Source organism: Diabrotica undecimpunctata, chromosome 2 (genome assembly GCF_040954645.1).
Source record: "Diabrotica undecimpunctata isolate CICGRU chromosome 2, icDiaUnde3, whole genome shotgun sequence".
NCBI lineage: Eukaryota > Metazoa > Arthropoda > Insecta > Coleoptera > Chrysomelidae > Diabrotica > Diabrotica undecimpunctata.
In genome coordinates, this window is record NC_092804.1 from 36,453,905 (window position 1) to 36,479,130 (window position 25,226).

Sequence of the window (25,226 nt, forward strand, 5' to 3'; positions counted from 1 at the left end):
ATAATTAACATTCGTATCAACAACACGCGCCTAACTTAACCCACTTTACAAAAGAACAAACACCATTGTTTATAAAAACAAATCGCCAAATAAAACGCATTTTTAGAACAAAAATAACAAGTTCGAGTGGGTGTTTTAAATTCGGAAACAAAAATAAATCCAAACTGCGTAAACTAGCGAAACACGTAATACTGCGTAGGTAAATGAATAGAATAATTCAAAACAAAAACAATATTGGTTTGAAGATTTTTATTTTCACAGTGAGTAATAAATAACATAAATAGGACTGATAAAATCAACATGTATAAAATTCTTATCTACCTACAATCTAATCATGGGTTAAAATTAGTTAAGGGCTAGCTTGCTAGTTTTTGTATTAAATTAGGTACGTTTCATAAAATTGTTGTATTTGGTATAGAAATATGTCAGTCATGACCTAGTAGTAAAATCATACAGGTATCAAAAGTATACAATTGCAGTAAAGTCACAAGAATGTATGAAAAGATCTGCTGAAGAACATGATGTCGCTGCAAGCGACAAGAAAAGTCTACGCTGAAAGTACTATGGGGGGTGTATTTTCCATCGAGACGAAATTTTAAGTTTTGTAAAATTGAATTAAGATGACAATAAGGTTTTCGTAAAAAAATACAAGCAGTATTATATAGATGCATTTTATCTCAATGTAGAGGTAAAACTTTTAAACAATTACCTGAAAACCAAGAGTATTGTGTTCAACAAATCAACACTACACAGTTACAGAAGAATTTTAGTATATAGTTAACTGCAAAAATTTTAGGATGTCTCAAGCAAATCCAGAGTGGTCTTTTAGTGTAATGAGGAGGATATGGCCACGCAGTGCAATGTATTATAATCCATTTTCAGATTTGGCGGTGATTAGATACATATTGAAAATAGTTGTAAGAAAAAATAGATGCCTACTACGCATGTAATGAAACTTGATAGGATTGTGACATATCTAACACGTATTATGGACAGAGTCACAACCAAGCAGTACAGAGACGAACTTTTCGAAGAAATAAGAATAAGTCATAGAAAATAAGTCGCACAACAATATCGAGAAAGCAGAAGCAAACCATGGAAACGTGTGAAAAATGCTGAAGGCCAAACGAAGAGTAAAAGAAAAGATGCCGCAAATAATAGACGACGAGGGAACTCACTTCGAAACACAAGAAAAAGTGGAAAGATGGAAAGAGCTAGATTACCTCATTATTTAGATAATATATGCAACACATATCTAACTAATAGAACCTTTCAAGTTTCAGCCGACCAAAAGACGTCCAGAATTCAAGAAATCCAAGAAGGGCCGCCTCAGGGCAGTATACTCTCGCCCATTTTATACAACATTTTTGTTTCAGACCTATCAACAGATCCAAGAACAAGTACAGCCCTCTTCCGAAGACGACACGGCAATATAATCACCTCGGAAGAATCACAGAATACACCGAAAAATGGAAAATCAAGATCAACACACAAAAGACGCAATTCATCATGTTTACACAAGAGACGAGACAAGTCCACCAGTAGTAGAAATCACAATGGGAGGAAACAGGATCCAATCAAAAGATTTAATCAAGTACCTAGGAGTGCATCTCAACAGGAAACTCAACTTCACGAAGAACACTCAACAAATCAAAGTAAAATCAAATGCTGCAAAGAAACTAATACTTCTGTATATTTTTAGGTCCAGTCCACTAACGAAGTATGGAGCTGTCCGGTATGGAGCTTCACATCGGAAACCTACTGGAAGAAACTAGAAGCAACAGAAACGTAATGCTACGGGATCATCGATGGATCAATATGGGAAGAAATGCTAACAAATGCAACCATCAAAGAAAGGCTTCATTATACACCACTGAGGGAGGTGGCTGAGAAAAGGACAAGATACTTCTTCTATCAAGCCACAAGAAGACTCCATCCTTGCCAGGAATCAGATCCAGAGGATGTTCAGATCAAAACAGAGGCTGATAGACCATATGATCAGGGTCTAGCCGGGTGGTTGCTGAAGACAGCCAATCAAGAAGGTAGGTACGATGCCGAAAACAAGTACCTACAGAAAAAGAAGCCAAGGAGTCTAGGACAGAAAAATTCAAAGATCTGAGGGGAAGCAGTCCAACCAGTAGGCGGTGCGGAAGCGGGAAGTCAAGAAAGAAGGCTAGGATATCTTAAGTTGAAATGATGTGCATTATATATTACCTACAAGCTAGTCCTTAACCGAAAACAAAAGAATATATTATATTAATATAAACCTAACATCTATTATCACAAGCATCAATATGATGTACTAATTCATCACAATAAAATACCTAGTAGGGGTCGCACTAAACCTATCTTATAAGTAAAAGTTCGATCCATGTTTAAATCAAAGATTCTTAGCATCAGAGTAGAAAGACGATGTTTTTTCTGTTTGGTAATATTTGTTTTTAAATGTTTGGTAAATAACCGATAACTTATGTAAAAGAACTCATTTATCTTTTTCACACTGTCATTTATTTATATATTGGTGTACAGCATAAACTTTAGGTAGAAGCTTTATAATGATTGAATGATTAAACGAGCATGCCTAATGATGTAATATTCAAATTAGGTACTTGAGGCATGAGCGTGAAAGAAAATTAATTGATTTTGATGTTAAGATAATTGACAGTTACTTGAGGTTGCATATAAATCTAAGAATTATTACATCTTTTTTTATATCTAGTTATTTTCAACTATTATTAAAGTACAGTTCTCTTACTCGTATTATTGCTTTTATCGTACAATTTTGTATGTAAAGAGTTACAAATTATGACAGACTTGCCTTAAGTGTAGGTATATTTTCTTTGGTCTAAATATTATAATCACGAATTATCACTCTAGTGTATTAATAATTTTTAAAAGGCTTCTACAGGACATCCTGGTAATAGTATAAGTTTAAAGGAGCAGTATAGACGTCTTGACGGTTAACATATATCTACTATACTTCTCCAAAGTTACTGGCAATTCCCGCACTCCCTGCCATTTGTTGATTTCAAATTCATCTCTTCTTCTAATATCGTCGATTTAAGTCATCCTTCAACCTAACCTTCGTTAGAAACCTTTCTGTGCAAACAACAGCCATGGTAGTATGACTGTTACCGTAATGCACAACATTACACTCATGCTGGTGGATATTACTGGAGAGTCTGGTTCAGGCCAAAACTGTTCCTCGAATTCGTGTTCGCCTCTTTGGAACTCCTTGATATCTACTTCGTAGCGGAATTTTACTCTAAAACAAAAATATTATGCTTTAAACATACAATAAAGAAAACTATTTAAAGATATTTTAAATATATGTAAAAGGAAATATAACAGAGTAGGAATTCATTTATTGAAATCAGTTTTTACTAGGCAATAATATATTTATTTTTGGGCAATTGCTGACAATATTTTTTAGTTTTTTTTTGTATATTGTATTCTATGCATCAAAAAGAGTACTTGTTTTAGTTATGGCTGAATAAGCTTTTTATGAGGTTTATTTTTAGGCCTCAAAAGTAGAGATATATCCAGAGTAAGAGTAATCTTCGAACTATTTTGCTATAGGTTTAGCTTCTTGAAGATCGCATCTATAATTCTTGTAATGATATACATGCAAATTACAGCTAAAGGTTTCTATAAAAATTTTCTTTAAGCGATTGTTGTAGTGTATTATTGGTTGCATAATTAAAAGGAACGAATTTACAAACTATCTGGAAAAATTTATTGTATTTTTAAATAAAGACTTATTTTGAAACTGCGTTGTATTTTATGTTTGAGAACATTAAAGACCTTAGACATAGAGCTAAAAACTTTACAATCTAGTTTATTTAAAATTTATAATATTTAAGAATACGTTCCTAAATTATACTATCAAATATACAAGTAGGTATAGTAGATAGGCAAAAGGATAATACAAACATGTAGGATGTAAGTATCAGAGTTTGTTGTCAAAAACGAAGTTTATTTATGAGGTTACATTAATACGAATCGTTTTAGATATAAAAAAATAATAGAGATAAAAATGCACATTTAAAAATTGTAAACACTAAAAAAAAATTATGTTTTGTGTAAAAGTAATGTCATTCAAGTACTTAGATTGAAGGAAGGGATTAATATTGACAGGTAGGTGTTCTGTAAATCTTGAGAACAACAACAAAATTTGAAGACTTTTGCTTTTTGCTACTTGTACTAAGGTATAAAAAGACCACATAAAAAGTTTTTTAAGTTATTTTACATCAAAAGAGTTGACCTATCTGGATGCTAATCTAGGTATGGTTATTTCAAATAACTTCTGAAAGCATGCATTCTAGCGCATAAAAACTTTTCAAATAAATTTTTTCATTTCGTGACTGAATTGAATTGAACACAATAATATAGTTTTTTCTTAGTCTCCTTGAGATATGTTATAAGTAAGTGTGTTTCTAGTTCTTCTTCAAGCTCTATCTTAAAAAGTTCTTGCGTTTTATTAGCTCAGTTATTAAATGTAATTTCATTCAGGTTAAAATCTTAATATTAATTTGTATTCTTCTTCTTCTTGATGTGCCTATCCGTTACGAATGTTGGCTATCATCATGGCAATCTTTATCTTATCTGCAGTAGCGCGGAAAAGCTGCACAGATGTTGTATTGAACCAGATTCTGAGGTTCTTTAACAAAGATGTTTTTCTTCTTCCTGGACCTCGTTTTCCAAATATTTTTTCTTGCAGGATGGCTTGAAGGAGAGCATATCTGGATTCATTTCGCATAATATGTCCGAAGAACTGTAACTTTCGAGATTTGATGGTGGTTAGTAACTCTCGGTTCTTATTTATTCTTCTGAGGAGCTCCTCATTTATGACTCGGTCAGTCCACGGGATCTTAAGCATTCTCCGATATAGTCACATCTTAAATACTTCCAGTTTTCTGCACATATCTTCGTTCAAGGTCCACGATTCAACATCATAAACAAGGACAGAGAAGACGTAGCATCGCAGCATTCTTACTTTTGTATCAAGAGAGAGGTTGTGACTCTTAAAGAAGGCCCCCATCCAATTGGAGGTGGATCTAGCTTTTCCGATGCGAGCTCTAATCTCTTGGTTGTTGGTCCATTCTTCATTTATTATGGTGCCGAGGTAGTTGTAGTGCGTCACTCTTTCTACAGGGGATTGGTTGACGTAGAGTTGACCTACTGTTATTCTTTTCTTGCTAATTTTCATAAGCTTTGTCTTCTTAATATTTATATTGAGTCCATATTATTGATTGTAATACGTGATTTTGTTCATAAGAACTTGTAGGTCTTCAAAGTTGTCCGCAAATACTATGGTGTCATCTGCATATCTGATGTTGTTTAGCCGGTAACCATTTAGTAGAATACCTTTTTCAGTTTCGTGCAAAGCTTCGATAAATATTCTTTCAGAGTACAGATTGAAGATTGAGGAGACAAAATACAGCCTTGCCTCACTCCACGCATGATTTTCACATAGTCAGTGTGTTCACCTTCAACTCTGAGATTTGCTGTCTGATTCCAGTAGAGACTTCTAATTATTTTCTGATCTTGGTTGTTAATTCCTGTTTCTTCTAGTATTTGCATCTACTAGGTAAACTAAAATTGAAAATAAATACAAAAGAATAACTTTCAAAAATAAAAAGGAGCTAATAAATTAATGGAAAACTATAACGGGATCAAAAATCATAGCAACAATTAAAAAGCTAATTTAAAACCACATTAATTAATCTGTAATATATGGCATTATACAAGAAAACAAGAAATTTTGAGGTTTTAATAATGTATTTCACGTGAGACATCAGTGGTAAGAACCTGTATACCCTTCAAAGTAAAGAAGTGTGAAGAAGCAACAACTAATAAATAGAAACATTATCAGAACATTGTTGACTTGTTTACATAGGTAGAATAACAATTTTTATGGTTCACCGACTAAACTTGACCTGACCTGGCAGTGGCAAAGCAATTAACAAAAACAAAATCGCATATGAGTAAAGGATGGTAAAGAAAATGCAGTTGACCACTACATAAGTAATATAGTTAAGAAGCCTAAGGTCATTATCTTTCACTTCCTTTGTCATTGAAAAATCTAACAATTATTGTTATTTTATGTCTGATATACGTGCGACATTGTGATTAAATCATTGTCAATCTTCATTGTTTGGTCTTTGAAATAAATTGTTTTTGTCATGGTTTGTTGAATAAGTTATAGGGGTGAATAAATTAATTGTTTTGTTATTAGAATTACCAACTAAACTGAATTATAGATTCGTAAATTTAGCGTTTCTAAGTTTTGCATTGCAATATCGAAATCTGCATATCAGTTTGGTTAATTTTTAACAACATTGTATTCCATTAATTTAAAAATTTAATTTATTTTAATTTTTAATTTTTGCCTTGGCACTTACGGTAAATAGCATTTGTAGGTTGTATGTCCAAAAAGATACAAATTAAACAATTTACGGAGTCAAAAAATGCAATGTAAGCTCAAATGCTCAAATTATGGAATAATACTGTTGTTTTTCTACAACTTACAAAATAAACAAGACATAATGTCTAATATTGTGCAAAATGTTCATATCTAACTCGTTCAAATATATTTAAGAGATTATAACAAAAAAAGAAAAAGGTGGAGTGTTTACTGATAGAATGAATAGACATTTCGTAATGACCACATCTAAAGATAGAGTATTGTTGCAAAATAAAAAAGTAAATCGAAACTAAGATTGATCACATTTAAGATATGATTGTACATGGCTCAAAGATCTTTGAACTTATCCGTTGCATGCTACCACACTTAAAAAAATGAATAAAATGAACTCAATTTAAACTCAAAAACAACTCAATTTATCAAGACGTGCAACATGTCGCCATAGGTGTTGTCCTTCCATAAATATTTATACAAGTGTAAACACGACTTGTGCGACTGACAAACTGGATGCAGCCAAAAGTGAATAAAATGAACTCAATTTAAACTCAAAAACAACTCAATTTATCAAGACGTGCAACATGTCGCCATAGGTGTTGTCCTTCCATAAATATTTATACAAGTGTAAACACGACTTGTGCGACTGACAAACTGGATGCAGCCAAAAGTTATGTTGACATTTCTGCCTGTTGACATATACATATACCTACCACAAAAGGCTACTGGAAATGGCAGAGATGAGAGTACTAAGAAGAATTACAGGAAAACAACAAGGGATAAGTCACCAATCGCCAAAATATGGAGTGATAACTTTCCATAGAGGTATTAATCCACCAATGAACAAACATATATATGAATTGCTTATAAAGAGGAAGAAGAAGAAGAACAAGAAGACATATACCTACACTATAAACGCGCCAAAATATTTCAGTCTAGTTTGAGCCGTTACAATGGAGCGAACAGACAACCGTATTGCTGTCATTGCTGTTCATAAGACCACGTGTGCTTACATTACTAAAACCGTTAAATATTACGTGTGTTTTTGTGCATCGTACTATTAGTTGTTTTTGGATCCGGATTAGTGACCTAAAAGATCTATCCGGCCCATAGACATATAATACCAGATAGACTGACTGCTGGAATAAGGTGGCGTTTCCCCAGTGCGACAGAGAAAACTGACTCAAAGCAGTCCCTGCATATCTGTCTAATGGGACGGATTTATCGACCACGTGGCCTTCTCATTGGGTATTTAGGTCACGTGATCGATAAACCTGGCAAATTAGAAAGAGGTGCAGGGACTGCTTTGCGTTAGTTTTCTCTGTCGCACTGGGAGAACGGGCTCAGAATCAGTCTATGGCAGCATCTTGTATTAAATGTCTATGGGTCGGCCTCGCGTGATTCGCCAGAGGTTATTAATGTCGTTAGGTCAAGAACTAACCAAAATCCTGTTTGACAACAAAATATCATGGCTCGGTAAATGGATATTGCGACCTGAACCGTGAGTAGCATTAACAAATAAGACTTGGAACTTATGGCTTTTATACGATAAACAAGACACCGCCTTACCGTTGCATTTAAAAAAATTTTAAAAATATCAAGATGCATGTTGTACGGTAAAGAGCGTTGTACAGGTGAAAACCTTTTTACTGTTTAGGAAAAGTTTAATAAGCAAACGATAAAGTTTCATTTAAGAAAGTCAGTGAACTGGTCGAATGAGAACATTATCCTGACAGATCCTGACACAATGATGTTTTGGTGGGGAGTGTCCTATGACGGCGTCACTTATTTACATTTTTGTGATAAGGGCGGTTAAAACAGCCGCGAGAAATTATCCGCGGGCCATCTTAACGAATGTAGTGAATCCTCCAAACCACCCTATGTTCCAAAATAGATCATGGATATTCCAATAGGACTCTTTGGACATTGGCCATCAGCCAGACTAGATCTTAACCTACTCGACTAGAAATTGCGGTAAGTTTTAGAGGACATGGTCTGTATAAGACGTCAACAGAAGAGATGCTGTATAGAAGCTGTGGGCAATTTTTTTATGGATATTGTCCTTACAGCGGTCACTAAATGGCCTAACAGACTTCGGTGTGATATTTACTAAATCAAACCAGTAGTTTATTTTTTTTAACTAAATACCTTGTATCACTATTTGGGCATATATGAGAGATGTACAGAGGCGACAGAAATAATGAAATTTTATTCTATCAACATTGTACTGACAGTCTAGAAATCATGAAATCAGAGGTAGAATATCCGATCCAATAAAAGACGCAAAAACTAAAAAATCTGTTGACCCAGGTGAAACGCCCAGGATTTATAATGCAATATACAACACCCGGACTGGCTTCAATCTAAATTTATCGAAAATCCTAAAAAATACAAAGAAAGAAAATACTCAGAAATCGATTAATTTGCCTAATGAGCCACTCCCTTAAACCTTATTTAAGAACAGTTTACAGAATAATCACACACAAATGCAAAGATCTTTAACAAACGAGTTTGGTTTTAGAAATTCACTCTGGACCAGAGAAACAGTAGTTGTGCTAAATGTCCTGTTGCAGGAGTGTTGTAATCAGAGGAGAGACTATTTACTTGTTTTGTAGATTTCGAAAAAGCATTTGATACAGTCAAGTATCAATGATTCATTTTTTAGTATTAACAATAAAACAAGAATAAGAAAAGAATGGGGTCTAACAAGAGAATTTAAAGACTCGTCATGCATCAGATAGGGAAATAGACTTGGACCATGCCTCTTTAACATAATAATAATAATATATATATACAATAGCACTAAAGGCCTTAGAGGCCCATGGCTTAAAAAGTTTGTTCTTTCTTCATTTTCGCTTTTCTTTATGTACTGAGATCTTCTCTGGCTCGATATGTGATTTTTCTCCATTCCTTCTTGTTATTCATTTTTCTTTTCTGGCCTTGTAGTCCAATTTCTTCCATATCTTTTTCTACCTCCTGATTCCATCTATTTTTTGGCCTTCCTTTTCTCTTTTTTAAAGTTATAGTGTAGTTCATTACCCTTTTTGAAGTCCTCGTGTTCGGCATCCTTTCTAGGTGACCTCGCCATCTTAGTCTCTGTGCCTTTATGACTCCTATTATGTTAGGTTGATTATATAATTTCTTTAACTCATCATTTGATCTTCTTATCCATAAACCGTCCCTTATTATTCCTCCATATATCTTCCTCAGGATTTTCCTTTCCCATATCTCCAGTAAATTTTGGTCATTTTTTGTCATTGTCCATGTCTCACTGCAGTACGTTACTATTGGTTGTATAGTTGTTTTGTATAACTGTATTTTTGCCTTTCCTGATAAAAACTTGCTTTTCAACATTCCACTAAGAGCATGTACACTTCTATTGCCTGCCATTATTCTAGCTTGTATTTCTTCTTTAATGTTAGGTTTGCGTGATATTATTGTACCTAGGTATGTAAATCTTTCTACCATTTCGAATTCGTATGATAATCTTTCTTCTACTTCTACTTTAAACTTTTGTCCATCCCTGAACTGATCATCTGTCCACTGCATACATTTTGTTTTAGTTTCATTTATGTAAAGTCCCATTTTCTTTGCTGCTTTTACTATTCTCTGTACTATCTCCTGTAGCTCTTTTTTTCCTCTTGCCAGCAACACTATATCATCCGCAAATGCCAAAACTTGGTGTTTTTTATGATATAGGAGTCCTTCTCTATTGATTTTCGCTTCTCGCATTATTTTTTCTAGGCATAAATTGAAGAGTAATGATGACAAAGGATCGCCCTGCCTTAATCCTTCGTTTACTATAAATTTGTCCGATACATGATTGTTTACTTTGACTCTGTTTTCTGTATTCTCTAAAGTAAGATGTATCATGTTACGCAACTTTCTGCTAACTCCCAGTTCCTCAAGGGTCTCTTTTAATTCCTTCCTTTTTATTCTATCGTATGCTTGCTGGAAGTCGATGAATAGCGCTATCGTTGGTAAGTTGTGTTCATAGCTTTCTGCTTGTAATTCTCTGATTATGAATACTTGGTCCGTTGTGCTTCTCCCTCGTCTAAATCCGCATTGGTATTCGCCTATTATATTTTCAACTTCTTTTTCTAGCTTATCTTTTATGGATTTTGATAGGATTTTATATACGGTATTTAGTAACGCTACTCCTCTGTAATTACTGCATTCTGTTTTGTCTCCTTTTTTGTGTAATGGGCAAATAATGGCTTCCTTCCAATCTTCGGGTATTCGTTCTTTTATCCATATCTCCTTTATGATCTTGTATATCCAATTATTTAGCAGTTTTCCACCATATTTCATCATCTCTGCTGTTATGTTATCGCTTCCAGGGGATTTGTTGTTTTTCAGATTTTTTATGATTTCCTCGATTTGTTCTTTGCTGGGTGAATTATCTTCTATGTCTTCTAAGTGTTCGATTCTTGCTTCTGTTTCCACGTATTCTCTTTGGTTTGACTTATTATTGCCATTTAGTAATTCATCAAAATACTCTTTCCATCTTTCGGCAATTTCTGTTTCCCCGCTTATATTATTTCCTGCTTTGTTTTTGACGAATATGGGTTTTTGTTGGAAACCTTTTTTTTCATTTCTAGCACCTTGATATAGGTTTTTTATTTTTTTATTTCTGTAATTCTCTTCTATTTCTTTTAGCTTATTTTCTATGTGTTTTCTCTTCTTTTCTCTCAGCACTCTCTTTACTTTTTGTCTTTGCTCCCTATATCTATTCTTTGTCTCTGTTGTTTCTTTCGTGATCATTTCAATCCTTAATGATTTTCTTATTTCTATTTCTTTTTGGCACTCTATGTCGAACCAGTCTTTCCTCTTTTTATTCTCTTGTTTGTTACATTCTTTTGCTGCTTTGTTCATTATTTGCTTTATGTTTTCCCATTTGTTCTCAGTTTGCTCTTCTATTTGTATCTTTTTTAGTTCTCTTTCCATTGTTTCCTCGTATATGTCTTGCTCTTTCTTTGTTGCTAATCGAATTGGGTTATGTATACATTTCTTTTTTTTTATTTTGTTTTTGTTTTCTGGTATCAGTTGCTTAATTTTGATGCCCACCATGTAATGATCTGAGTCGGCGTCTGGTCCTCTGTATGTTCTTATCTTCTTTATACATTGCTGTTCTTCTTTTTCGATGAGCACGTGGTCTATTTGGTTTTTAGTCTTTCTATCTGGCGATATCCAAGTTTCCTTGTGTATTTCTTTTCGTTCGAAATATGTGCTCATTATGATCATATTTTTTTCTCTTGCGAAATCTATCAGGAATTGTCCGTTCTCATTAGTTTCATTGTGTTTACTATATTTTCCTATTGTCGGTCTAAATACTTCTTCCTTCCCTATTTTGGCATTTGCGTCGCCTAGAATAATTTTCATATCATATCTGGGTATATTTTCGATTGTTCTGTTTAATTCATTGTAGAAACATTCTTTGACATCATTATCTTTTTCTTCTGAAGGCGCGTGAATATTTATGAGGGTGATTTTTTGGTATTTTCCCTTGAACCTGATACTACATATGCGGTCTGATACTGGTTTAAACTCTACTAGTGCTTCTTTTAGCTCTTTTCTTATCATAAAACCTGTGCCTAACGTTCGATTCTTTCCACCGCTGTTAAAAAACATTGTATCTTCTATTTCTAATATATCATTTCCCAGTTGTTTCGTCTCCTGTAAAGCTACTATGTCAAAATGGAACTTTTCGATTTCTCTCGCTAAGTGTTTAAGTTTGCCTTCTCCATATGTGCCTCTTACATTCCATGTTCCCAAAAGTAAGTGTTCTTTTCGTAATGTTTTCTTGTGTTTTGGTCCCGTTATCATTTTTTTCCTCTTTTTTCCTTTTTTCGTATTATCGCTAACCTTGTTCTGTGCTTGTTTCGTCAACTTTATTCCAGTAGTACATTTAGTTGCTAGTTTTTTGATGTTTTTTTACATATTGCGCCTTCTTTGTCATTCCACTTCCATTCGCTGTTATTCACCCATATTTTTTTTACTCCAATCTTGACTTCATTTCCTTTATTTCTTTCTTCTTGAGCAATGTTTCTAATTGTTTTCTGTATTTCTCGTTCTTTTGTGGTTGCATCTTCGTTGATATATATTTTGTACTCTTTAATTTCTTTTAACTTGTGCTTTTTTTCCATTATTTTTCTTTTTTTCTTCCTGGTTTTCCAATTCAATTAGGCATGTTTTTTCGCCTAACTTGTGAGCATTCCTTATTTTAACCTCTACTCCTATATGTTGTTTGATGAAGTTATTGATTGTTCCTTTTAACCTTGCTTGCTCATATGTGTCTATCTTTAGGCCGTACATAACTATGTTATTTATTCGTCGGTGTTTTTCCATAACTTCCATGTTTTTTGTTATTTCTCTGAGTTCCTCCTTGATCTCTATATTTTCTTGTTTTAGTTCTGAATTTTCTTTTCTCAGCTCTCTGTTTTCCATTATGAGCTTTTCTATCGTTTCCTTGCATTCTTGTTGATTTCTTTTTATTTCCTTAATATCATCGGTGAGGTGGCTCACCATTATTAGTAATTGATCAATTTTTGTTGCCTCATTTTTTTTCTCTGGAGTTTTTGTTGGTGTTCTCGAAAACTTCTTGCTCTTTCTGAAAATGTTATCTTCTTCCTCGCTGTCTTTATATCTGTCCTTCCTTTTTGCCCCTCCTTCTGAAAGTGTATCATCACTGTCTAAATTTTTCATATATTTTTCCATTTTCCGGCGCCAAACACTGTCTTCCACCTCAACAGTTCAGAGAAGACAGCGTTTACCGTATTTATTTTATGTTTATTAACCGTTGTTATTTTTCTGTGTCTACCCCGAAAGTCTACTCAAATCTAAATTTATCGAAAATCCTAAAAAATACAAAGAAAGAAAATACTCAGAAATCGATTAATTTGCCTAATGAGCCACTCCCTTAAACCTTATTTAAGAACAGTTTACAGAATAATCACACACAAATGCAAAGATCTTTAACAAACGAGTTTGGTTTTAGAAATTCACTCTGGACCAGAGAAACAGTAGTTGTGCTAAATGTCCTGTTGCAGGAGTGTTGTAATCAGAGGAGAGACTATTTACTTGTTTTGTAGATTTCGAAAAAGCATTTGATACAGTCAAGTATCAATGATTCATTTTTTAGTATTAACAATAAAACAAGAATAAGAAAAGAATGGGGTCTAACAAGAGAATTTAAAGACTCGTCATGCATCAGATAGGGAAATAGACTTGGACCATGCCTCTTTAACATAATAATAATAATAATGGACCAAATAATGGAAAGCAATAACCGCATCCTTAATATAGGATAGATAAGAGCAGAAAATACTCTGCTATTGCTAGCCCTGAAGACCTAGCAATTGAAGAACAATGAATTAGGAATTACTTATTGTAATAAGATATATGAACGATACAGTAATTCTATCAGATAGATTAAAAGAAGGCGTTGAGATTCTGCTTAATCCAATGCAAATGTTTAATCTGCAGTCGTAACTTACATCCAACTTCACAACTTGAACTGAGTGATTAAACTAGATACTGATATAGAAATAGAGCGCAATAACTAAAAGCACTTATTTAAAAATAAGATATTTCCTTGTCATAGTAATACCCATCTCAATTTAGCACTAAGACTGATCAAGTCTTAAAGAATTTTCAAGCATTATGTTTTGTCAGTAATATTGTATGTCGTAGAAGCATGGATGATAAAAGTACCAACGAAGAACCTAATTGACGTATATGAAAAGTGGATACATAGTTGAATGTTGAAGATTTCTTGGATAGCACACGTAACTATCACCGAAGTATGGAGAAGAGTCAACAAAAATAGAGAGTTAATAAACATATTTGGGGCATATGTTGGGAGGAAATAGATATGAAATACTGCAGATGATTCTTAACGTAAAAAGAGAAGGTGGTGTAGGAAGAAGGTAAGTTTCGTAGCTAAGAAACATTTGAGGTTTTACCGAAATACGAAAAGCAGGACAATTTTCCATATGACAAAAGACTGTGATCGCCAATGTCGAATAATTCTGATATGGTACAAAAAGAAAAAGAAATTCTTAAATTTACGTGTTTACAAGCATTTACAGTAAGCATTCCCATAACTAAATTTTTCGAGTATTTGAATTTTCGAACGGGTGTTTCATAACCTTATATTTTATAAAGAAGAGTACGAAATAAATTCCAAAATAAACAATGTCAGAAAATATGCTATCACACATGTTTTAAAAGCATACTTAACAAGATTATTTACTTTAATATTTCTTTGTTCTTTAATTTCAGTTGTTTAATAATTTTACATATCTTACTGACATATCAAAAGAGATTATTATAAATATTATTGTTTAAGTGGAGTAGATTAGTTCAATATTTGAATGCAAATAAGTATATAGGCCTTAGATATGTTACGAAGAATTGTATAGTTATCACAAACCATAAATCATGTAATAAATACCGACTAATAAGATGTTTTTATGATGACTTTGTTATTTTATAAAGTATAATTAATTAATAATTAATAGAAATTTATATGTCACCTACAAGTAGGTGAGAGCAGTTACAAAGGCGTATAGAGAAAGTTGGGAGGAAAACAGATTTAAAGAAGATTGAGCTTGGATTATCCCAAACCGTTCCATGAATGACACTATACATTCGCTGTTTGTTTCTGCTGTTTACATGAGAGTTTTTGCCTTAAAAGCTACTCTAATCACGTTAAAGTCTATAGCTTGCGAATCTGTAACAGCTTAGTCCTGCAAACAGTCCCTTAAGCAACTGCGAATCACAACAAAGTAATTTTCTTATTGGTCCCAGGGTATAAAGGAATTGCTGGTAACGCGATGACTGATATTCTTGCTACAGAAGGAGCTAGTACCGAAAAAGGAGCCATTTGCCAAACCAGAAGAATTTTGCAATATTTTAATTAGTCGCATTGTAGCAATCGTCCAAAACAGGGGGAGAAGATTTTTTTTCAATTTTGAGCGTAGACAAGTCCTTTTAATGGAGCAGTACTTATGATTCTTAATTTAATATCAAAATACAGCATTTTTCTCTTGCAATATGATGCAATATTTTTCACTGACAAGTGAAGTAGTTATAATAGGATTCAGGTTCAGGATCGAGGAACAACTTCCATTCGTAAACATTGAGGCTATGCACCGTTAGTCACAGACTTGGTGGGCAGCGATGGTTGACGGGTGAGATAAGCAGCATCGTTTTTCAAGTCGGCAGCCAATCGTCCGGCATACACTAGATCCTAGTTCAAAGAGCCAGTGACCAAGGACCAACAACAAGGGCACTGGCTTGATGGACGGGCACAAATTTGGTGAAGAAACAATTCTAGAGGCTTTGCAAAAGAAAGGTAATCAGGGAGAAGGGCCCATAATGCACTACTAAAGTGGCATTACCGTAAAAATATCTCTCGATTGCCCCATTTTCCAATGCATTCAAGATAAAAAAAAAACAAGTAAAGTTTCAGGGTCAGGAAGGTATCATCTGTTTGAGGTGTGACCTTGTTATCTTCGGAAGCTCATATAGCTACTTTTTTGTGTGTATATAATGTAATCTAATTCTATTGTACAAAAAAGGAGATCCCCATGTTTTAGAAAACTACAGACCTATAAGTCTTCTTAGTCACCTATACAAACTCCTTACAAGAATAGTAACTAATCGTCTTTAAAAAAAAACTTGATTTCTACCAGGTAATAGAGCAAGCGGGATTTCGTACCGGATTTGGAACAATACCAGTCAATAGAACTGGTGGAAAAATACATATACCTTGGACACGAAATAAAGATCACAATAGACAACCAAACATGCAAACTACGACGAAGAATAAACCTAGCATGGGCAGCCTCAGAAAAACTCAAAGCCATCTTCAAAAGCGTTATATCAATTTATTTAAAACATAAAACATTTGACCAGTGTGTGTTACCTGTGATGATCTATGGTGCCGAAACTGCTGAGTATATTGCTTTGTGTCCGGGTTAGAATTGAAGACTTAACATGAAAAACAGGAGTTACCGATGTAATTTCCCGAATTGCCACACTGAAATGAAAATGGACCGGACACGTCGCCCGAATCAGTAATGAAAGGTGGACGAAGAAATTGCTTGAATGCAGGCCGAGGTTAGACAACAGAAGTAAAGGAAGACCCCTTACTCGTTGGACTGACGATCTCAAGAAAATGTCAAGAAATTGGATGAAAAGTGCTCAAGATAGAGCACAATGGACAAAAATGAGGGAGGCCTATGTCTAGCAGTGGACGCAAAGGGCTGGTTGGTGATGATAATGATGTGTATGTAACCTAAAAATCAACGTCTGTTATTGGTCTAGCAGTATAAGTCCCGCTTTGAGTGCCAGAAGTCCAGGCTTCCGATTTTTGTTACAATCACATTTATTTTATTAATTTTATATTTTAATCACAATATTTAAATAACTTAATTGAACTAAAAGAAGCAGGCTTAAAATAGATTAATATCTAATTAATTATGTAGATTTGATATTAAATTCTGTTGAGGAACGGAATGGGTTATAAAAAAAATTACCTTAATGATGTATAATTAAGCTGTAACAATGTCAGTCGTATGAAATTCGTAATTTAAACAAAAAAAATAGTAGTAGTAATACTAATTATTATAGTTAACATCTTTTTATACTTTAAGCGATTTAGTGTTTGACCCATTTTAAAAATAACAGTGCAGTGACCATTAAACGTTATTTTAAGAATCATCAGAAATTAATCTTCAAGTCAGTCAGACTAACGACAAACACGAAAAATACGGGTAATTTGTAATAGATATTCGAAGCGGAACAAACAATTTACATAGATTTAGAAAAACACAAGGTTTCAGGAAACAAAATCCCGGGTATTATAGAAATGCTAAATGATCTGAAAAAAAATGGACAATATTAACATTGTTCTGACCTTTATCATTCAGCGAGTTGTTAACAGTTGGTGTTCAAGGTCATGTAACGAAAGTGAACGGATTTAGACAAAAACGAAAATATGCTGTGTGTGTGTGTATATCCAAAATTTTATCAATTCAAAAACCATACTACGATTTAGGAAAATAGGAAAGTGTATCATATATTGTTTATATTTTGCAATACTCGACAATTTACACCAACATATCTAATATTTTATATTTATTATCGTAATATTTTACTTATTAAAGCAAAGTTGCGCATCCACCAACAGTTTATAGTGGCGTTACTCAGTAAACAAAGCTTAACAATGAGTTTAGATTTGGTAAAAAATATTGATTGACCCTAGGTAACTTAATAAGTTTTTTACAGCGCAGTTTTATCTTAATAGAGCTGGTAGAGTGTTTGGTTATGGTTTTCTTTGGTATTTTGGGCACTCGATTGACAAATGGATGACAGTAAGATGCGTAGCACATAGGTCGCACAAGGGGCGTTCACTGCCCGAAAGTAGGTATGAGTGTGTTATCTCAAGCCCAGGACACACCTATCATGCAGCCTTCTGATACCACTCCGATCATACACAGTTCGTCGACTGGGTACCTATCTGTAAACATGAAAGGGTGGATAGTTGAGAACTAGTCTATCTTATGTAAAATGAGATGGGGGACTACATATTCGTAATCAGCGAAACAATGTATATAGTCGCTTCCGCACTATGTATGATCGGAGTAGGATCGGTAGGCTGTATAATATTTGCCCCAAGCATGAGTGTGTCCTAGACGTCTCCGCATTAGAATCATCTAGATTGCGACAGAAACCATTCGCACTACCACTGATCAATCGCTTTTTGTTTAAAAAACGTTTTGAGCTCTTTACAAACACTTTTGCGCAATAATTCAGATTCCGCACTTGTTACTACATCACGAGCAATTGTGTCTGTCTCTTCATTGCAGATAATTCCTATATTTGATGGGATCCATATAAATTTAGGATGTTGCTTTTTTGGGCAATTTGTAGTTCAGTTTTTATTAGCTTCTATAAAGGATGTTTTAGATAAGTATCCCAACATTGCAAGAACAGATCTTCGAGTATCGGTAAGAAACAGAGGTTTTGAAATATTTGAGAGGTTTGCATGTTTTATAGCGCAGTAAAGAGCAAACAGTTCAGCTTCAGTGTGAAAACATAAAAAAAACAGAACCAGGAGGATTGCTTTTATTGATCTTTTTTTAAATAGGGACGTTTTAAATAGGGATTTTTTTTAACATATGAGTAAAACCTAGCAAATAAGAAGTAAAATCATTGACCGAGATTATGAGATTAGATAAGCCGGCAGTGTTGTCTAGTAGGGGGGTTAATTGATCACTGTTCAGTGTAAATGGTGGTTCCTGATTATTGATGAAGGTTTTGGCTGGTCTTGCAAGTGGATAAATCCGAATGCGTTTCTCCAAATTTAGTTGTCTTTGACTTCTCTAGAGTTCTTATTAATTTTGGTGTTACAAATGGACTTTCTTGAAGTATCTGGAGAGATGACTTCATTTATAGAGCGTTTTAAACCAGTATTTTCGTTTTCGTATTTACTTTGGGGAATTCTGACTCAGTAGTTTGTGATTGGGTGCTTGGGTGTGACGATGGAGATGGAGCTTAGTTAGATAGCGACATTGCAGGTTGGCTAGTCGTACTCACAAGGGAAAAGGTTTGCGTAGGAAACGTTGCTGTTGCGATGTGTGTAGCCAAATCAACTATAGTTGTAGTATTAAAAGTTGTAAAACTTGGTGGAGTTCAAATCTTGTGAAAAGAATATTTTGTAGTTTGTATTTTCGAATGTTATTGTTATGGCGCTAGACTCGCCGTCTAGAATCGGGAAGATTTGCGCCGATTTTCTATATTTAAATACTCTATTTTCTATATTTAAATAATTGATGTTATTTTTCTTTACTGAAAAAGACGGTACGTAGTTACAATGAACATTATCAATTATGCCTCATCATATCATTTATATTTCAATTTATTTATAAGTTTAATGCAATAGAAAACATTATTTGTAATTAACGTAGTAGGTATGCGCATAATAACTTCTAAACTTGCATATATCTTGTCGCCATTTAGAATTTTCTCCCGAGTAGCTCTTCCACATATAAAAAATCTAGATATCTTTCCCATCGGTTGTGAATCAGATTAAAAATGACTCGTAAAAAATATTTGCAGCGTAAATTTTCAGATATCGTTGGATGTTTCTTCACATCATTTTCTTGCTCTGAGTTTTTTACATATGTACTTGTGACCTAGCCATGTTCCCATCAGAAAATTTCCATTTTAAATATTAAATTTAAAAAGATTTTTTTATAGAATCTTCACTTATTTAGAGTGTTAAGTCTTTGCCTTCGATAGCTTGCAAACTTATTTTATTATTATAGTTTGTTTATGAGCATAATCTATTTGTAGCTGTTCTGTTTCTTGATGATCAAATAAATTTTTTCAAATATTGTTTCTTATCTCTAATCCCTAGGAATAATTAAATAGTGTCCCTATTACTTTCGGTTTTTCAGGAGACAAATCCCATTTCTTTGTTTTTGTTTGTTTCTATAAATACATGTTTTGGTTTCTGCAGTTCAGTGACAACTTTGATCTTTTCTTTTGTAATTATCTGTCTTTGTGTTTCAGTTGCAAAGATTCTACGTCTTAAATTTTTTTCCATCTATTCTTCCTTGTCAGAATGATCTGTGTTGTAATTTCACTATTAAGTTATTTGTATCCGATTACGTTTTTTTTGCATCATCTCTTTTTCCATCAATGGTAGTACTTCGTTTGTTAGTAAAGGTTTTCTTTGTTTGCATTTTCCTTTGTCATATTTAAATCAGCTACCTCGAGAATGGAGTTTTAAAAGCATTCCAAAATATCTTTAATGTTGTGTTTGCTTTCTAATCCTTAGTAGGAGCTATTTTTACATTAATCAGAAATTTGTTTTCTGTACTTACTAAAATTACTTTTTGTATGTATCAGCTCACTGAACTTGCGTAAATAAATTTTATTTATATTTTCAAATATAAGACAAGAATTTAGAACATTTAATAATACTGGCGATGAGCCAAATAAAAAACCTCCATATTTCATAAAATTCATATCTCGTGATAGACTTTAAGGATTCTTTCAGTATATATTGAATTCATAGATTCATTTGTATGGTACATAACATGAATGATCCAAAATAGATGGAAGATCTTGAAAGAGAGTAGAGGCCATATCATAGATTAGAGGAGTTCAAAATCGCTTGAAAACACCCTAACCATAAACAATAGTACCCACGAATGTTTCACTAGATATATCTCTAGAAAAAATGTCTACATTCTTTCAGAAACTTATCTTTCTTAGGCCGAAAACTTTTTTTTAACCAAGCGAAACGTAAAGAGGAAACTTCATGCCTGGAAATACAATAAATTACAATTACATTTAATTATTACATTAAGACTGACCCAAGCAAGAAGTTTTTGTAAAATTTTTATATAAAACGTCAAAGTGCCTTCTTCTTCTTCAAAATGTAACACGCCTTTTCACCGAACATTGTCCTATCTGGTATCATCTCAATAATATATGCAAACATAAAGAAACAAGAGAAAATATACATACTAGAGTAGTTAAGTAGTAAAAGTTCCAAGCAGAGGCTACTCCTTTACGCTTAGAGATAAAGAGAATCCTCCCGAGAGGAGTGAATAACAGCCAAAAGTATTGGTATTCTAGAGTTTAAATAAATTAGTATAATTTAAATATTTTGTTAGGTCTGTGTTCAGTTAACTTCAGTCGATACGATCTTAATCTATAATCTACAATATAATAAAATCTAATTAGTTACAAATTAGAGATGTAAATGAGGACATAACACATTTGCTTATGTAAAATTGTATCACTGTTTTGAATTGGAGAGTCATATATATATATATATATATATATATATATATATATATATATATATATATATATATATATATATATATATATATATATATATATATATATATATATATATGTATATATTATTTTAATTTGAAATATTAAGTTTCATAATCAATACAACCTTCAATTTATTTGTATATTTAACATTTGCTACGTGGACTCAATTTTTTATTTACTCATTGTTGTAATGTTTAATTATTTTATTACAAATTAAAACTGACATTGAAGATAAGAATGGGAAAAAAGTTTAATAATTATGATTAATTTTTGCCAAGTGTGGCTGCATACCTGGCAGTTTCCGACGAATCTCTTCTCCAAAAGAGAGGACCGGAATCCTTCCTGTCCAGTATCCACTGGGGCTCCTTAAGACACAATTGCTCGACCTCCATCTTTCACGAAATTACACCAATTAACAGAAGCAACTTTTCTCACTTGTGCACAAAAACAACTGACTGGCGTCCGCTAAATATTTATCTAATATATTCTCACACTGTGAGATTAGATAATGATCTCTCTGTGTACCGGAATTTGAACTTCGGCGTAGACTTCTGAAAGACAAAAACGATTTATTAGTTTTTTGTTAGGTGCAATGGTATAACTTTGTAGGTGACTGAGGATATTCGTGTAAATTGCTTGTCCAACGGTTCAATTCGATTTAAGAGTCTAATAATAAACATGTAACTTACTACATAGACGTAGGCAAGAGTGGCAGTTTTATAATAAAAAAGAAAAGGATAATAAAAAAATAGAAAAATGCTTTATTCAATTGCCAGTTCCATTATTATTATTAACTTAAAAAATTAATATTTGGTGATGGTTTATAAATGAACCACAATTTAAAAATTTGATCGTAAAGACCAGGGAAATTAAAAATTTCCGAAGACACTCTCTGCTAAAGATATCAAAACAATTGCTCTAAAAATGAGCCATTGGAAATGTCAAAAAAGAAGATTGGTCGCTGTCTGATCTTTGATTTGTTTTTGAAAAATCAATTTGTAATTTCAAATTTATAAAAGTCTTCCCATTTCTGGTTTTAGTCGACTAAAACAGTTTTTATTTAAATTGGTGTATCTTTTTACATAGATTAAAAATATACCATCAGTTATTTTTTAAATTGTTTATTTAACCCAGTAATTTGTTGAAACAATTTTTTACAAACATTTATTTTATTAAATGTTACCGGTATTATTTTTTTACCGGTATTATTAGAAACGGTTGGAAAATAATAAATAAGCTAAAAATAATTCAATTATAATTTCTTCTTCTTGATGTGCCTATATTCATTCTTCTGAGGACCTCCTCATTTGTGACTCGGTCAGTCCACAGGATCTTAAGCATTCTCCGATACAGCCACATCTCAAATGATTCCAGTTTTCTGCACATATCTTCGTTCAAGGTCCACGATTCAACACCATAAAAAAGGACTGAGAAGACGTAGCATCGCAGCATTCTTACTTTTGTATCAAGAGAGAGGTTGTGATTCTTGAAGAAGGCCCCCATCCGATTTAAGGTGGATCTAGGTTTTCCGATGCGTGCTCTAATCTCTTGGTTGTTGGTCCATTCTTCATTTATTATGGTGCCGAGGTAGTTGTAGTGCGTCACTCTTTCTACAGGGGATTGGTTGACGTAGAGTTGACCTTCTGTTATTCTTTTCTTGCTAATTATCATAAGCTTTGTCTTCTTAACGTTTATATTGAGTCCATATTGTTGACTGTAATACGTGATTTATATAATATATTATAAATTAAAATAACGACATTATATTAAGAATAAAGGCTATAGCGGGCTAAGATGGTAAAACATGCACTCAGCTGAAAACCTATTAGTAAATTTTTTAGCTCCCTAGGTACCCCACGGACACGGAAAAATTTCTTGAGCAATCTTTGCTTTAAAATGTACGAAAAAATTCATGAACATACAATTTAATGCCCAAAAATATTACAAGTGATATGATTTATTATTGACCTTTTAAGTACTTACATAAATATCTATATAATACATAAATATCTTTTATATAATAGAATTTTTTTATGTAAACGAATTTTGGAATTTGGGATGAAGTATGGTTTTATTTTCATATAAGCATTTCTCATTAATAATCTAATGCCAAGATATAAAATGTTTGTTTTCTTACTATATGATTTTAATTTTATTTTCTTAGAAGCACTTCTCATTTGTAATTTAATACCTAAATCGAGACTTTATTTACACATAAATATATAAATTACATATACATATAACATATATTAGATATACATTACATATAAACAACATATAAATTTTACATTTATACTTTTTGTTCGTTACAAAATAATAAAGGTTAGCTTTATTAATAGCTTTGTTTTAAATTTTTCATTTTATTTCTTTGCCTGAGCTCGTTTCCTTACGATGGTAAACTATTAAAGGATGGTGCCCATTTTGTTTTAATTTTAAAGATAATACAAACAGATTGTGTATGAATTTTGAAAAAACCACACCCTTCATCTTACCGACATGAGCAAAAGGGTCAAGAAATATTTATGTACATAGGTAAATAGTTTGCCTACGTTACAAGTTAAGTCAATGCTGGTATTAAATTCACCATACAGCCGACAGTAACCAATACAGGAAACTAATAAAAGAGTTTAAATACTAGTAAACTTTCGTATCACACATATGAAAATAAACCAGAAAGACTGATCAGAGTAATGATTAAAAAAATATATCATACTGTATAACCACCATAGTGAAAGAGCTACAAAAAAAAAGGATATAAATCAATTCAAGCTGGTAAGCTTTGAGACATTGAAGTGGAAGACTAAAAAATCTCTAGATATGATATTTTATATCCTTTATTAATTTATCATTCCAGATTGACAGATTAACAGTTTTGATTTAATTCGAACATTTGAAATGTTGGCGCATCAACAAAGATTCGCCGCATCGATTATAGTAAGTGTATTATAGTGTTTGCCTTTTTATAATTCTGTAGCTACGCCTCAGGGAGAAATGTCGGAATTAATACATCAGTACTTATAGATAGATAAAAATTGGCAGACGACTATGATGTAGATGTTTTCGTGAATGGTTTGGAGAAAATAAGTTTTTTGGCAAGATTTAATTTAATTCGATGTAAATATTTACTTTCGACTATCGGTTTAAGATCGAATTTTATTTTAAGTTTATGTAAAATTAAAAAAAAACAGGTGAAATAATTATTATAGGATTAAGAATGTTAAAGCACAATTTCGTAGTTGTACTGTCTATATTTTTTACTTAAATATTGAACCTAATCGTAATGCTAAACTTCTCTAATTATATGCCTATATGGATAAATTTTTGACGTCGGAGTGATGTCTTACCTCGGGTATAATCGATACATGGCAAGGAGAAGAGAAGGTCTAGAAAAATTGATCGTCGAGAGTAAAAATAATGGCAAACGACGAAGGTCTCTCACACGCTGGATGGAGCAAGCCTCAGGAATTATTGACCATGATTTACGCGGAGATTCTCTAGTGGCCCAGGATAAGGAAGGATGAAAAACCACAGTACAAGTGATCCAAATGATGATTAAGCAAGAAAAAAACACAAATGCTTTAAAAATGTAACGTTTTTACAAGACGACTGCGAATTTTTTTTTCATGCTGCTGTTCCAGGTCACAAATTATTTCTTTTGTGTAGTTCTGCATAAAATATGGTAAAAAGAGTACAAAATTTTAAAATATTGTATCTCACTTTATTACATACTACTTGATTAGCGCGTTGACTAAACAGGGATGTAAATGAAATAAAAAAATATATTGTAAACATCCTAATATCAAATGTCAAAAAGGTTTTTTTTAAATCACCTGTAAAAGTTCCACTAGCATGTGAATATAATAATAAAAATATGAAATATTCAAACAAATATAAAAAATAGTTCCTCACATTTTACTTTCACCACAACCCGTTCAAT

At 32.8% G+C, this 25,226-nt stretch overlaps 1 protein-coding gene across 2 annotated transcripts in view; it reads right to left on the reverse strand.

The window, feature by feature from the left end:
* Nucleotides 1-234: 234 nt before the first annotated feature.
* Nucleotides 235-25,226, reverse strand: part of LOC140434414 (uncharacterized) — an 84,032-nt gene continuing 59,040 nt past the window's right edge. For both annotated transcript variants that reach the window (XM_072522661.1, XM_072522662.1), the window contains 2 exons: nt 21,581-21,840; nt 235-3,265 (listed from right to left, as the gene is read on the reverse strand). In XM_072522661.1, the coding sequence (XP_072378762.1) occupies nt 3,088-3,265; nt 21,581-21,681 (279 nt within the window). In that variant the 5' untranslated portion in view covers nt 21,682-21,840 and the 3' untranslated portion in view covers nt 235-3,087. The remainder of the gene's footprint in view (nt 3,266-21,580; nt 21,841-25,226) is intronic.